General features: G+C 38.1%; 1 protein-coding gene across 1 annotated transcript; it reads right to left on the minus strand.

The window, feature by feature from the left end:
• Positions 1–7,916: 7,916 nt before the first annotated feature.
• LOC107762194 (uncharacterized) lies at positions 7,917–16,431 on the minus strand. Its single transcript, XM_016580530.2, has 11 exons — positions 15,881–16,431; positions 14,023–14,070; positions 13,784–13,939; positions 13,581–13,627; positions 12,006–12,162; positions 11,857–11,918; positions 11,516–11,711; positions 10,746–10,835; positions 10,090–10,229; positions 9,873–9,999; positions 7,917–9,152 (listed from the first exon to the last, which is right to left on the minus strand). The coding sequence occupies exons 1-11, from the start codon at positions 16,352–16,354 to the stop codon at positions 8,142–8,144; spliced, it is 2,508 nt and encodes an 835-aa protein (XP_016436016.1). The 5' UTR covers positions 16,355–16,431; the 3' UTR covers positions 7,917–8,141.
• Between the last annotated feature and the right edge of the window lie 346 nt (positions 16,432–16,777).

A 16,777-nucleotide genomic window follows, 5' to 3' on the forward strand; every position in this document is an offset into this window, starting at 1 on the left:
GCTAGTGGTGTACTATAGGCTAGCTGGTTGGAATAGTGCATATGAGGGCCACGACCACCTGAAGCACCTTGGGATGCCTGGAGTGATGAATAAAATAGCTTGGGAGGATGGCCTTTACCAAAAGTACCCCTTCCATCAGATGAGGCACCATTAAATCCACTAGAATGACGATATCTCTTGTCAAATCCCTGACCACTCCCCTGAGCTAGAACCATCTCGACTCATCTGGCAACATTGGTAGCTGTTTAAAAAGAAATCTCACTCCCAGTCTCCTTGTCCATATGCAACTTGATAGGCTGAGCAAGTCCCTAAATAAACCTTCTCACCCTCTCTCGTTAGGAAGCAGAAGAATAGCATAATGGGCCAAATCCACAAATCAGGTCTCGTACTGAGTGACAGACATAGAGCCCTGCTAAAGACGCTCGAACTGCCTCTGATAGTCCTCTCTCAATATGACAGGAAAGAACTTCTCAAGAAATAGCTGAGAGAATTGGTCCCAAGTGAGAATAGGTGATCCATTTGTCCTGGTCAACACATAATCCCTCCACCATTTCTTGGCGGAACCCGACAACTGAAATGCAGTGAAATCGACCCCATGGGTCTCCACTCTACCCATGTTCCGTAGCACCTCATGACAGCTGTCAAGATAGTCTTGGGGGTCCTCTAAAGATGCACCACTGCAGTAAACTAGAAAGAGCTTAGTAAACCTATCCAATCTCCATAAAGCCTCAAAAGACATAGTTGATCCATCATCGGCCAATGCCGAAACACCCGGCTGAACTACCCCAACTGGCTGGACTGTTGGGGTCTGAAACATCTGCTCTGGAGTGTGAGTAGCGAGAGTTTGTGCTCCTCCCCTAGCCTGACAGATGGCTGGTGCCACAAGGAATGTGCCGGCTTGTGCCACACTCTCCATGAGACCCACTAAACGGACCAAAGCATCCTGAAGCACTAGGGTGGTGATGAACGCCTCCGAGACCTGAGCTGGTCTAGCTGGCATATTCTGGCTTGGAACTTTCTCACTGAACTCTACCTGAGACTCCACTGCTAGTGCTGCTGCTCGAGCTTTGGGCTGAGCTCTGCCCCTGCCTTGACCTTTGGCACGGCCTCGGCCTCAACCTCTACCCTTCGTAGGAGCTACCACTAGGGCTCTGGCTTCTGCTCGGCTGAAGATGCAGTACATGTTCTCGCCATCTGCGAGAGAACGATAGTAGAAGAGTTCAATTAGCAATGAGAGAACAAAATCGTACGACAAAGAAGAATAGAAGTGAAATTTGTTCCTAAACTTCAAAACCTCTGGAAAATAAGTACAGACGTCTCCGTACCGATCCTCCAGACTCTATTAAGCCTGCTCATGAATTGTGAGACCTAGGCAACCTAGTGATCTGATACCAACTTGTCATGACCCGAAACTCCCATCATCAGGACCGTGATGGCGCTTAACATTTTACTTGCTAGGAAAGCTAACGTTAGAGGATTCTTCATACCAATTTTAACCAATTTCAATAATAAGAACAGTTAAGCTAAACACAAACTAAAATAGCTTTGCAGAATAACATAAATCCGAATTATTTAAAACATTTAGGATCTAGAGTCACAACTCACAAGCTACTATGATTAACTACAAACAGAGTCTGAAAGGAAATACACTGTTCTGAAGGAAAAGAAACAGTAAAACACTAAGACTAGGGAGAGACTCCAGGGTCTGCGGAAGCCAGCAGATCTACCTTGTGTCTCTGGTCAATCAATCCAGCGGCTAACCTCACGATCAGCTCGGGCCAGTACCAAAATTTGCACAAAAGTACAGTGTGTAGTATCAGTACAACCGACCCTATGTACTGGTAAATGTCAAGTCTAACCTCAACGAAGTAGTGACAAGGCTATGACAAGACACCCACATAATAAACTTGTGCAATTTAACAGCATATGTACAAAATAATGGCAAGTAAAAGCTAGACAAGTAATATTGGGAGGGGGACATACTGAAGGGGTCACAGGATAAAGAATCACAACAGTAATAAGAACTTGATCAACCAATATACCTTGAACCAATAAGAACAAGTAAACATAGTGAAGGAAAATGCACAGCATCACCCTTCGTACTTTTACTCTCAACCTCACCATATAATCAATAGAAATAGTACGGCATCACCCTTCGTGCATTAACTCTCATAACATGGTACGGCATCACCCTTCATGTATTAATACTAACAATATGACACAGCATTACCCTTCATACTTTACTCTCTCATAACATGGCACGACATCACCCTCCATGCATTAACGCTCTCCCTTGCCATAAAACAATGAACAAAAGACAACAGGGAGATAGAAATAACAAGAACAAGTCTTACTTCAACAATTGATTCCACGATACCAACCTCAACTTTGAAATCAATACTCAATTATCACCAAAAGATCCGTAAACATGATAAGAACGATCAACTTGATTATACTAGTCTAAACATGGATAACATGGTCAAAGGAAAGCAATAATTACAAGAAACCAAGTTCCACCCTCATGATTTACCCGACAACAATGCATAGGTATTCGTCACCTCACCTATACGTTTCACCCAATATCAAAACACGTAGCAAATAGATAAATAATTCATAATCTCTCAAGTCAAGGTAAACCACGCTACTTACCTCGCTCCAAAGACCGAAGTCAAAGCTCAACCACTATTTTGCCTTTAAAACAAGCCTCCAAACCAATAGAATCTAGAAATTTACCAATCAAACGATTCAAATTAAGCCTTAGGAACTACCCACGATTGTAAAGAATTTAATTTAGGTCATTATTAAAAAAGTCAACAAAAGTTAACACACGGGCACGCTTGGTCCAAACCCGAAATTCGGACCAAAACCTGATTACTCATTCACCCCTAAACCCGATTATGTAATTTTTTTTTGGAATCTGACCTCAATTTGAGGTCTAAATCCCCAATTTACCAGTCCCTAAATTTCTACCCAAAAACCCCCAATTCCACCATGAAAAACTCTAGATTTTAGGTTGAAATCTAAGGAAAAGTAGTGAAAAATTGAAAGAAACTAGTTTAGAATAACTCACCAATGATTTGGGGAAGAAAATTTCTTTGGAAAATTGCCTCTAGGGTTCTTGAGTTTGAAAATTTGAAGAATGAATCAAAAATCCTCTCTAAGTCATATTTACACAGTTGTAGATGTCGCATTTATGAATTTGCGAAGTCCGCAAATGCGAGAAATTCATCGCATTTGCGAAGCCCGCAAATGCGAGAAATCCATCGCATTTGCGAAGACTACCACATTTCTGCTTTCTTCGCAAATGCGAAGAAATGTTCGCAAATACGAACTGAGTTGACCGCAAATGCGACCCCATGATCGCAAATGCGAAGATTCTCCCCCCCCCCCCCCACCCAGTCCCCATCGCAATTGCGAAGGTTTCTTCGCAAAGGCGAACTCTGGCCTTCATAGTTACTCTTAGCAAATGCGAATCCGACATTGGTCGCAAATGCGATGATTGACCTCGCAAATGCGAGGACTGAGGCCTGCAACAAAAATCTAGAACACCAGCTGAGTTCTAAGTCCAATTTTCACTTTGTGGCCTATACTAAACTCACTCAAGCCCTCGAGGCTCTAAACCAAAAGTACATACAAGTCTAAAAATATCATACTAACTTGCTCGTGCGATCAAATCGCCAAAATAATACCTAGAACTACGAATTAAATTCCAAATCAAATGAAAATTTTCAGGAAAACTTTGAAACTTCTATTTTCACAACCGGACGTCCGGATCACGTCAGACCAACTCCGTTTCTCACAAAATTTTAAAGACAAGTCATAAATATGGTATTGGACCTATACTGGATTTCGGAACCAAAATACAGACTCGATATCCAAAAAGTCAAACCTCGGTCAAATATTTCAAAATTCAAATTCATTAAGCCTTTAACTTTCAAATTTTGACAAAGCTCGATATCTCAGGCTAGGGACTTCTGAATTCAATTCTAGGCATATTCCCAAGTCCCAAATCACAATACGGACCCATCGGGATCGTCAAAATATGAATCCGGATCCGTTTACCAAAAATGTTGACCAAAGTCAACTCAAATGTAGTTTTTGAAGGCAAAAATTCTTATTTTTATCAACTTTTAACATAAAAGCTTTTCGAAAATATGCCCGATCTACGCGCGCAAATCGAAGAAGGATAAAATAAGGTGTTTAAAGCTTAAAAGTGCAGAATTGAGTTTTATATCTTAAGATGACCTTTTGGGTCATCAAATTACTCAAAAGAAATCAACCCTTAGTCATTCTTTAATGTGGAAAAAATATGTGAACAAAAATATCTGACCTAAAATAGGATAAACGTTCAGCACAATATGTTAGTGTTTAAAGCTTTTACCGATGAAACTTCAACATAGTATGTGTGAAGAGTAATGTGACAAATAAGCATAAATAGTTTAGAATAGACGTAAAAATTAGTTAAGTTCGCTGCTTTTTGGGCTGGCTATTAGAGTTTAACCATATTTTAAATTATAACGGCAAAGTAGCCATTGGTCCAGTTAAATTGATATTTTTACCCTAATTAAAATACGGAATACAATTCCAGCAATCGATACTGGAGTTCGAAGCTTTGACAAGTAAAAACCTAGTAAAATATGCTGAAATACAAAGAATTAAAGAATTTTTGAACCCAGGAACGATTCCTAAGTTTTGAACCTTTACTAGTGCAAAATTCAAAAAAATCCAGGAACGGTTCATTGTTTTTGAATTCAAATTATACTTCAGCAATTTCTTACCTTTAAATCCAAAATCTAGGATAGATTAACCTTTACTAGTATAAAATCCAGAAAAATTCAGGAATAATTCATGATTTTTGAATTCACATTATATTTCAACAATTGAGAGCTACTGCTTCAGGTTATTCAAACTTTACGAAAAATTCCTAAATTTTAAACTTATAAATATTCAATGTCCGATAGTCATTCATGGAATTCTTCCGTGTTCTAGATAAGGATATTTTTGTCCAGACTTGTATTTTCGCATTATTGAGTGACTATTTTGCCACTACAATTTACATTATGACTAACTCTAACCGCCGACCAAAAAATTGGTGTTTTTTTCTAGATTGCCATTTCAAGTATTGCTCCCAACTATGTACTAATTTTTCCCTAAATAGACACTCCCAAGCCTCAAATGATAATCAATTTTGAATGGGGGATTTGCAGCTATACCCAGTTTTTGGGTCACCTTTTAACTTATATCCGCTTTGCACAAAAAATTGCAAGTGGACCCACTTTTCAGGTAACTTCAGCCGTACGAGTCTGAAGTAACAAAAATTTATGTCTGAAGTTTGAACTTCAGAATTTTTTGCCTGAAGTGTAGCCTTATCAAAGCAAAACTTCAGATATTTTTGCCTGAAGTTTGGTCTAACTTGCAAAGGCAATCACGCAAACTTCAATTTCATAGTGCAATGGCAAACTTCAATTCAATAAAACTACAACATGTTTTGGTTGAAGTTTTTGTTTCATAATTATTGAAGTTCAGCATTCTAGGAGCTGAAGTTTGTTTTGTAATTGCTAAACTTCAGCATTCTAGGAGCTGAAGTTGTTTTGTATTTGCTGAATTTACGTATTTTAGGAGCTGAAGTTTGTTTTGCATTTGCTTAACTTCAGCATTCTAGGAGTTGAAGTTTATAATTTGATGCCTTCATCATCCCATGACGATCAAATCCTGATCTATTGTTAATACTATGTGTAAAGAGGAAACATTAGTCATAAAGTGGACTGTAATTCGAAGCTTCAGGACATAATTGGTGCAATTCAAAATGAACCTTTACCAGCAATAAAGTGGACCACATGTAGCATTGTACCGTATAATGTGCCTGTAAATAAGGCTCACTGCTATGTGTCTTCAACAACATTTTGTCGTTTTCATTCATACTGTTATTTTCCAAGGCAGAGTTTTCTATTTGCTGTACTAAGAGAAATCATCTTCAGAATACTTATGTTCCACGTAATATGAGGGCCATGTGTTTTGAGTAAGGGTGTTAAACGGGTCGGGTTAACCCGGTTCCGGACCGGCCCAGACCGGTTAAAACTGAAACCGCCCCGGACCGGTAGATGGGGGCTGGGTTAGGCTGGGTTAAGGGTGTAGGGTGGTTTGGTCCGTTCACATTTTGACCACCGGTTAACCGGACCGTCAAACCCGGTCAACGAACAACACTGTTCATCCGGTTAACCGGCCCAGCCTGGACCGGCCCAGACCACTTTAAAGGTAACAATTTTTTTAAAAATATGGGCTCAGATTCTGACCGTTGGCAACGGTCCATTTCACATTATGGCCGTTGCCCAACGGCTTAATTGCATTTTTAGCCCATTTTTGGGTTTTTTTAAAAAGAATATTAACCCCCTTTGAAAAACTATAAATACCCCCTTCTTCCTCATTTCTTCACTCATCTCTTAATTCTCAATTCTCAATTCTCAATTCAAGTTAAATCATGCCTCGTACTTCTAGAGTGCGCTCATATGTTTGGGAACACTTTGAGGTGGTAGAAGAAAATGAAGAAGTTCAAAAAGTAAAATGCAAGAACTGTGATCAAGTCTTAAATCTTCGTTCAAAGTCTGGCACAGGCAGTTTAAGGAGGCATATAAAGTATTGTCTTGAGCGTCCTCCAGAAATTCGTATTTAAGTTGATTTGAGACAATTTGTGTTATTTTAAAATTATTAGATGTATTTATGCTTAATGTTTTAGTTTGTTAGATTAATTTGAAGTATTATTAATTTATTATGCATGAAAATTTAGTTTTACTATTTTTTTGTTAATTTACTTTTTAAATGCAAACTTCAATTTTGTAATTTTAAAATAAATGTAGCACTTGTAATTTATAAGTGCAATTTTTTCTCATCTTCCTTGTATTCTTTATATTTTTATTTTGTATGAATATAACTTACAATAGTTATACAAAATACCAAAAAAAAATTAAAAAATACACTAAACCCGGCCCGGCCCCCTAAACCCGTAACCCATACGGTTCAATTTTTACCCGGAAGAACCCGAACTCGTTAAACTCGGTAAGCCCCAACCCATAATCGGCCCGGACCATAACCGGTACGGGTACAAAAAATCCCTACCCAGTCCGGCCCGACCCACCCGTTAAACACCCGTTAAGGGAGCGCATATGTCGGGAGGAAGAAGATGAGGGTGAAGTTGTCAAAATTAGGGTATAGGTTAAAGAATTTTAAAAATATGGGTATACGTTAAATGGGATAGATTTTGAATTGCCAATTGAAAAATGCATCTTACGAGGCCTTGAAGACTCCCTTAATTTTTTTTCTTTTTGGCTAGTTGTGTACCTTTAGCTAGACCCCTACTAATCAGAGTAGTGTATTGATAAACTACTTTCTCAGGTGAAATATTGATAATTTAGTTTCAATTATTGTACAAGGTAAAAATATGGTTCTTCCTCCCTTTGAAATGTAGTTACAGACTGAAAAACTGATGTACAATGCACCTAAACCTCCACTCTTATTCCATGCACCAAGTTAATATACCAATTCTAGTACCCATGAACTATTGGGCCTTCAAAAATATAAAATGTATTTTCTGAAAATTATCTTATGTGGAGATCTTTAAATTAAAGTTGACTTTCGAAAAAAAAATTCTTCGTACGAAACACACCCTTAATTTAGCAATAATTCTGAACACAGCTTTGAATAATAACCTTATCAAGAATACTTTTTCCTGTCATGCCAAGCACACTGCAAATGCCATTTCTTGAAAATTGATATTTTCAATACTAATAACCAAATAATCGAAACCATTAAAACATTATGTGGATTACTAATATTCTTTCTCCCAACTATTACATGCACCCTTTTTGGTTTTTCAGTATATCAATATTATTAAGTTAAGTATTAACCATTCACAATAATCATCAAGACAAGTAAATCCCTTATGTTGATAGAACAAAGAAATCAATAAAGTATCTTCAAAAGTATATAAATAAAAAAGGATCTAATAAAAGAAAGCAATAAGAAACCAGAAAATCTTTAGCTTTAACATGGGTTGGCTCTTATTGCAACCAGATACACGAGAATGTAAACAAAATTCATGAGCTTAACTTATCTTTGGCAAAGCTCCTTCAAAATCCTACTTCATTTCATTTTCCCCGGTTTCCCTTCTTGCCTGCTGCCGCCGAAGCCTTCCCTGAGCCTTTTCCTGTTTGTTTACCCTTCTTTCCCTTGCCCTGCTGCTTCTTCTTGTTCATTCCATGCTTTCTAGCATCTTTTTTCATTCGTGGATCGACAAGGACTTTCCCCTTGCCAACCTTAACTTGAACACCCTTCTTTGCCACCACATATTCCCTTTCTGGTTTTTTTGGTGTTACCGCCTTTTTGTATAGCTGTTCAATCATTTTTCTCTTTGAACGATCGTTAATATCAGCTTGGTCTGATATTGAGTTAGCTTTCTTCCGAACCTTCTCTAGCTTTCTATGTGCTGCCCGTTTCTTACGAGCTTTGGCTTCTGCTACCTTCTTTGCAGGCCGAGCATCAATTGCTTTAAATTGAGCTTTCATTGCAGCAATCTCCTCTTTTGTCACGGGTTTCTCTGGCTGGCGATGTCTCATTTCCTCATCAAGGAACCACTTTGGCAACCCCTCATCATGAAACATATACCTGTTGTAACCATCATCAATCATATCTTCCCTAGGCCTTTTCCTCAGCATCCTCTTCGCTGTAGCTAATATTTCAGCTTTTGTGTCAATATCGTCATCTGATTCATCGGATGACGAGTCACTTGAATCAGTAGCAGGAGCAGGAACAATCTCAAAATCATCTTCTGTCTTGGATGCTGAGACTTGTAAACCGCCATTTGTTTTCCTTGTGAGATCCTTAGTTTCTCCCTGCTGTTTATCATTTGTCAGCTCCTTAGATTTTAGGGCTTTCTCCGCCCCTCCATCTATTTGCATTTCATCTTCACTATCATACTTGTCCAGGATATCTTGCTCTTCCTCTTCATCAAAAACATCTTGTGTAAACCACTTTTTCACAATCTCCTCCTGAGGCGGTGGTGCATCCTCGAGGGGTACAACAAGAGGGTTGACTTCATTATCTTCCTTGTCACTGTCAGAGTCCGGAGCAGAATGAGTCATGCTATCATCATTGCCATCCTGGAAAAGAAAGAGCAGCACTATCATTAATGCAAAGAAAGAAAGAAAAGAAGATAAAACTTTGGAGAATCTAGTAGAAGGCATGTGAAGAAGCCAAATATTTTTTTTAGATGATTCAGTAAGGCTCTATTTGGAATGTTTAGGATAAGGACCAAATTGATTCAGTCCTGCTTAGTAATCTAGTTTTCGGTCAATCCAGATTTAGTTTAATCAATGTGGAAATGACTTTTCTTTTGGTAAAAACTGGATCTTAACTAAGATTTCGTAAATTCTAATTTAGCAAATTTACAAATCTCAGTTGATTTATATTTGAAATTGAAGTGCCACTAATAAATTGTTGTAATATATAAAAAATTATATGTGAATCGTAAAAATTAATGATTTATCAAGTATATAGGAAGGAAATTAAGCTTCTTTTTAGTATTCCCTGGGGCACACGCAATCCAGATTTGGCATCTTTTACAAAAGTTTGATCCAGAAAAACAGGTCTACACCAAACTCGGGAAAAGCATGTACAAGTTAGCTCCCACTAAATCTGAGATCCAGAGCTTCATCATACAAGTACTAAAAGTATGACATCAATCGAATTTCTAAGCAGGTACTTATTGAAGGAAAAAGAGAAACTCAGCCCCATAACAAAAAGAAAGAGGAAAAGAACAAAGGCGGATATGCGGATATGCAGATATGAATTTTATAGTGCAACTTAAACCTAAGTACAACCTGCATGAGTGGACCATCCTTCAAGTACGCTTGTTTGGTTCGCTTTCTCTGCTTTGATTTTCCTTCCACTCTACCCAAATACCGTTCGTAAGCCTCATCAAACAATGCCTCTATATTTTCATCATGTCTGAAAATGGAGAAAATAACATGCAGCTTCAGAAGTGTACAAGCAACAATCAATATTAGAAGCAGATGTCCAGAAAGCTGGCCATAATACCTTTTACGTTCGTCTTCAGAGTCCAGATCACTGGAGGAATGCTCCTCGGCTTCCTCATCACTTCCATCATTTTCGTCGCTTACCTCAGTAGTTCCTTTGTCATTTTCACTGTTATCAACAGCTACGAGATCTTTCTTTCCCTGAAATGTTTTTTCGAATGTACGTGAATCATATTATTAACAAATTTGTAGCGGACTCCAAAATAGCAGTAAAAATGAATTAAACTGGTGGCGATTAAAATTAACTCTCAACTAGCATCACTGACCACTCAATCCCTTCAAAATTTCATCTATTTCATCTCCATTTCAACCAAAAACACAAAAAAGGAGTCATCCTTAACCACTTTTGCATAGCCACCAAACTGTGTCTATCAACTTTTCATCATTTCTATCAGTGTTTTAGGAAGAACCCACTGAACATTAAGCAAAATATATATTAATGTCCACAACTCCATAAATGTGGTCTACATCCTCCTCGTGTCTTTTATATATCTCCTCAAATTATCTGGCTTTCAAATAGCATCCCACTTGATGCACCCAAAAAAGAAAACCTGCCTTCAACCGGATCAACCTTCAGGAAAACCATTTTCTCTGTAAAGGCTGCATCCAGTACACTAGTACAAACGACAGAACAAGGAAACTGAAGTGTGAACATACCTTGATGGAAGATAGAGAAAACAAATCCTGATCACCATAACCATCCTCTGTTGCATCTACTTGAATCCCAAGTGCCTTGCGTGCTTTCTCCTGCCATCAGAAGTATTAAAGGAAAATAAATATCAGCAAAATAGCTCCCATGTGACTTTAGATAAGAAACAGAAGCTGGTAGTGGGTACATATCAATTCAAGAAACTATTCCAGGGCTTTGGTTTAGTGATAAGAGCACAACAAGCGATGTATGGATTAGGCGGATGTCATGGGTTCGAGTTTCAAACCGTACACCGCTAGTCTCGGAGATTTCTCGGTTATCAAAAAAGAAACGCCTAGTAATTATCAAGACTTTCAACCAAATAAAAATTGGTACCAAGATCTCTTTTTCCAGAGTGCCTCAGTGTAAATTCTAGTAATTGATAGACAGGCAATCAAATAAGTATTAAACCTGCTCTGAACTGCAACTTTTCCCTGGCTCTAGTTCGACTAATAGCTAAAATACCCTGAAGAGAATCAGCTTATGTGTGCATTCAGAAGATGGAGGAGCCACCATAAGCTTTTTCAAACAAAGGAAAGGCATGGAAGCCACTTGCTTTTATAAGGGAAAAGCACGGAATTTCACGATTCGGGTCACTTCTTCGCTCTATTAATTCTTCAAAGCTCAACAGAATAATCACTCCCACATGCTGCCTTATGGCATACATTCTTAAATTTGTGTAAACAACGGCAAACCAAAATAGAAATTGAAATAGACTTGGTGGAGCATATGCATAAACCTTGGCTCGTCTTTTTGCTTGAAGTTTCTTCTCTTTTTTCTGCCTTCTCTCCACGATATTGGTTCTCTCCTCTATTTCATTAAGAACTCGTTCATCTTCATCTTCGTCTTCGTCTTCTTTGTTCTCACTTTCAACAACAGCTATTGGGGTCTTAATCTTTTCAGGAGATAAAGCTTTTCTTATCTGCATACGCCACCTTAGCAAAGCAAGGTTTGGGTTCAATACATTATAAGAAAAGTATAAGGCACAAGAATAAGAACAAAGGATAATGTAATTAAATTTACTCAAGAACTTTGAGCATCTGTAAACAAATAGGTTCTCAGAAGGTTTCTGTTTCATACTTTAAGAGATGCTTGAAGTCTTGCTTTGCAAGAAGACACAAATCATCACATAGAGCTTTAACCTGGCACAAACATACAAGGGTAAGGCTGATGATAGCAAACAACTATGCCATCTAGCAACAGGCTACAATAGGTCACATGAAATATACCTCCTCTGTTGTAAGAGCATGATCTCTAATGGGCAAACAAGCGGGATCATCAAAGCTCATTGAAGTAAATGAACCAAGGATATGAACAGGGTTATCAGACCAAACAAAATCTGCAACTGAGCAAACTTTCCTTAAAATTGTGGCTCCATCTTCATACCTGCAAGGTTCATTTTATACACAAGTCATATAAAGATATTAGGCTAAACTCAAACGTCTGAAAATAGAATGAAGAAATCAATTATATCAAATGTTCACCGCACAGATTTAGCTCTAAGAATGACAAACCCACTAAGCTGAATCAAAGACAGCTTCAATCATTAGAAATTCAAATTTCAAATGAGCAGCATTGAAACGACACCATCTACTAATAAAGTGCATAATAAAAGATAAGGCCCAGACAGTTTCACATGTGCCCCAACAATTATAGGTTTCAAACAGATTAGTAGAAGTTGAGGGTGGAAATTTTTAGTGGGGCAAACCAAGCAACCTATGAATTTGAAGACAAGTTATGCTGGGATAAGTTATACTGAAATTAGTTATCCTGGTATTATTTCTTATTGACCGTTTTGTATGTTGTATTAATCCTGGGGATTGTCAATTTTACTGCTTTATCCTGGGATTACTATTTCACCTTGTGGCAGGTATAAGTTATCCCGGTATTATTTTTTAATCCTGGGATAACTTATCCCAGGATTAGTAACTTATCCATCATACCAAACGACCCCTTACTACATGCAAGGAAAGAGGCAGGGAGTGAAATCTTCAGCATCACATCGAGAAACATAGAATCAGTCATAATCCACTGTCCTGGGAGACAGATTAAGGAAGTGCAGTAGGTCAAGCATTAGGAAGAACGAAGAAGCAGTCTGTTCATAAATTGAAGGTTTTCGGGAATCCAAAGGCAGCAGCACTACTGAGATGCTGAGGACTCCCAGAACCAAAAAGCCTTCAATGGCAAAAGCCAAAACCTCTCTCTCTCTCTCTCCCACCTCGAATCACAGCCTATAGTCAGATGTTTGCTTTTCGCTTTGCTAAAACTTGCTCCACAAAAATCTCAAAAGAATTCAAATACCCATGTGAGGAAACCGAAAAGAAAAAGGAAAAAGCAACTTATTTTTCAGAATCTGTTTCTAGCTTATATGTGTATATAAATATACAGGTCACCGCATCTGTTCAAATGAGTGGCACCTATTATCACAATTTGACACATAAAGCTGTGATCAATGCACACTTATTGCTGGAAACGAACCCGGTTTCAGCTTCTCCTCATAATACAAGCTTGTACGAGAAGCAGGTCAAGCATTCCCCTAGGAAACTACATCTGGTCATCTAGTGAATTGTTTGTTTATCAAAAAAGATGAACAGGTCATCCGTTTCACTTCATCATTTCTAGAAGGCCAGATTCTGGAAAAATTTAAAGCAGATTGGTTCATTTTCCGAAGTTCAGTGACCCAATAACCTATGCACAAATACCAAGTTTTGTAGTTTGATTATAGTCAATGGAATGTCCTGTTCTTTCTCATGGACTAGACACAACAATTCAAATGCATAAATACACTGCAAAATAGGATATACCCATCACGATGTCTCTTCTGCTTCGACCCCCTGAGTACGTCAATCACCTGATCAGGCACACACAAGAAGATCAATTGGATTATAGGAGCGTCTATATGAAATGGGAAAGGAGAGTGTGTGCACTAGCATGCAAATGAGAGAAAAAGGGGATGAAGGGGGAAGAGAGCATGACAGAGGACCATAATCAAAAGCTTTTCCTGTACCTTGGGGGGGTCTTGACCTCCTTGAAAGAGGTGCTTTACATCAAGAAGTCGTGGATCAATCTTCGCAGGAGCTTTATATTTTAAACCTATAATATAAATTTCTGCAGATGCTGAACGACTTGCCAGAGGTTTGTCCACCTCAACCTTCTCAAAAAGCTGTCGATAAAATTCAAAAGTGAGGGATCATTTGATCTTTGTCTACTTGAAAAAAGAAACTGGGTATAGAAGTGGAAAATTACCTGTCTTAGACAGTAAAGAACTGCGTTATAATCTTGAGATCTGAAAATCTAAAAGAGGAGATTTTATCAGACTACGTGACAACTCCGCTTGTATGAGCATGAAAAGAAGCAGTTTCATAACAAGATCTCAATATTCAAATTGGGTGGCAGCACATGCTGGCATGTCACTTTCTACCTACATCAGAATCGATAGAATGATGAACAAAATCACAAGTGCATGCTCGAGATTTGCAAATACTCAATATTACATGATTATCGCCCCCCACCAAGGAAACGGGGAAAAAAGAACACATGCACATGAACAGAAAAAGATGAACCTAAAAATGCCAATGATCTGATATTCTCTGGATAACGGAAATGCACCTAAATATCCTCAAGGAGAAAATAAAAGGCACATGCACATACCAAGAGTAGTGTTAACCAAAGATGCAGAGAACTCTGGCAAAGACGTAATCAACAATGGAAGAAAGTAAAAGTAAGAGAACCCGCAGAATACAGCCAAATACATTGTTGGCCATCAGAGCTGCACTCGACCAATCAAAGCATGTTCATTGACAAAAACAATGAAGAAACTACACATCAAGAAAAAGGTCACTGAAAGAACATATGATATTGATCAACAAAATTTAAGAAGATTGGGGGCTCCACAACCCTCACTAACAATAACGGAATTCTTCCTGATTTTATGATAGAGCATATCTCTAGCTCGATTAGACCTGAGGGAATCTACAGAAAGGCTACCTTGGGCATAAAACCAAGATCTGCCAAGTTTCTTGGATAAAAGAGGCGACATGAGCATTAAATTGGAATTTGAACAGTCCTAGCAAGATCATCATTTCTACAGGAGATGATGCTCAAAAATACCTCGGAATGCACAAGCGCTGACACAAATGCATTCCACTTATTTTTATTATGTAGAGGGGGGGGGGGGTTATATGATTTTTTAAGGAAATAATTTCTTTTTTAGTTAAGAATGGTAACATAAAACTAACGAAAGATTATTCACTTGCAAGACATATAATTTGCAGTACTCTTTACAAGGGCAGGAAAGCGTGATCTAGAGGACCCTCCGCTCCAACCATGAGTTTAGGAGGCAGTAAAAGCAAAAGCGCCAGGCAGGGTTTACCATATGAGAGAAAATTAAAGATTAATTACCAACATTGACAATGAATTTCCAAGTTTTTTCTACTTGTGCCAGCCAAATTGGCTGGGCTAAAGATAGTTAAAATTCCAACAATCAAGGCTTATCCTATCTCAAAAATGACAAGTCATATACTATTAGAGCTTTCTAGTATTACTCCAAAAGAGTTACATAGACACAAATAACAATGGAAAAAGAACAGTAACAAGTTTTCATAAAACAACAGATATTCATAAACTAATTAAGAAACTCATCAGCAAAGATTAGGGCTTTTGTTCCATATGGCAAAACCCCCCAAACTCATAGTTGGAGCTAAATGGTCCGTTCCATTAGGCTATTCTTCATCAATATTCATAATAACATCATTTACATAACAAGCAAAAAGATTAAAAAAAAATTGGGGAGAACCTTAGTAATAAAAGAGCTTTATAGTACTACTCTAAAAGAGTTATATCGACACAAATAACAATGGAAAAAAGACCAGTAAGCATTTACATAGCAACAACAACAGATATTCATAAACTAATTAAGAAACTCATCAACAAAGATTCGGGCTTTTTTCTCATATGGCAAAATCCCCAAGTTCATAGTCAGAGCTAAAGGGTCCGTTCCATTAGGCTATTTCTCGTGAAGATTTTTAACATAGGTGAAACAAAATATTCATAAAAACATCATGAAGCCAACATTTGGATACATAACAAGCAAAAAGATTCACACCTTAGTAATAAAAGTGCCTTTAGGAGCCAACAATTCAGTAGCAAGCTTAACAGAATCAATAACCAAAGAATTCTGACTAGTAGCTTCTTTAGCCCAAGCACCACCAACATTAGGAGACCCATCATGAAGTACCAAATCAAAAGCTCTACGCCCATTTTCAGCCATTATTCTTTTAATAGTCGCACGACATTTAGGGGTCGTAATATCCTCTTGAATACATATACCACCACGAAGTGGTTTAATTGGGACTAAATCAACGCCAAGAACAAGACTGCCAACGGGTACATTCTTTAAAGCGACTTGCATCCAACCACCTGGTGCTGCACAAAGATCGAGAACTGCGGAAGATGAACGGAGAAAAGAAAATTTGGAATCGAGTTGGACTAATTTCCATGCTGCTCTTGAACGGTAACCGTGATCTCTGGCTAAATGGTAGTACTTGTCCAAACGATGCTTTCCTTTCACTTTTCCCATTTGAAGAGAGAAATCTGCTCTCTGTTTCTCTGTATGTGGGATGTGGGATTGGGGGTTTAGAGAGTGCTAGGGTTTTGGCGCTGGGAATTTATACTGGTTTTTGTATACCTTTCTCCCACGTGCTGCTCACGTGATCAAACCTAAAGCTTAATTTGGGAAAAGTGGTCCATGTCATGGTTGCAGGTGAATCAAAGAAATAGGCCAAATACATAGACAGAAACTTAAACTTGTCACCGGTTTTCACTTATAGCCCGTTTGGCCAAACTGTAAAATTCAGCTTATTGTGATAAGTATTTTTTGGTGAGAAGCAATTTGTGTTTGGCTAATTAATTTGAAAAGCACTTCTGAACAGCAATTAGTGTTTGGCAAAGCTTTAAAAAACTGCTTCTAAATTTATTTTTCTCAAAAGTGTTTTTCATAAAA

This window comes from Nicotiana tabacum, chromosome 6 (assembly GCF_000715075.1).
Source record: "Nicotiana tabacum cultivar K326 chromosome 6, ASM71507v2, whole genome shotgun sequence".
Classification (NCBI taxonomy): domain Eukaryota; kingdom Viridiplantae; phylum Streptophyta; class Magnoliopsida; order Solanales; family Solanaceae; genus Nicotiana; species Nicotiana tabacum.

Excerpts from the sequence above, each read along its gene's own strand:
- LOC107762194 (XM_016580530.2), bottom strand. The coding sequence starts at position 16,354 with ATGGGAAAAGTGAAAGGAAAGCATCGTTTGGACAAGTACTACCATTTA. Across the intron at positions 13,940-14,022 it reads TTCTTTACTGTCTAAGACAG|CTTTTTGAGAAGGTTGAGGT; the intron begins GTAATTTTCCAC and ends TTTTATCGACAG. Across the intron at positions 10,000-10,089 it reads TCTGAAGACGAACGTAAAAG|ACATGATGAAAATATAGAGG; the intron begins GTATTATGGCCA and ends CTCCATTTTCAG.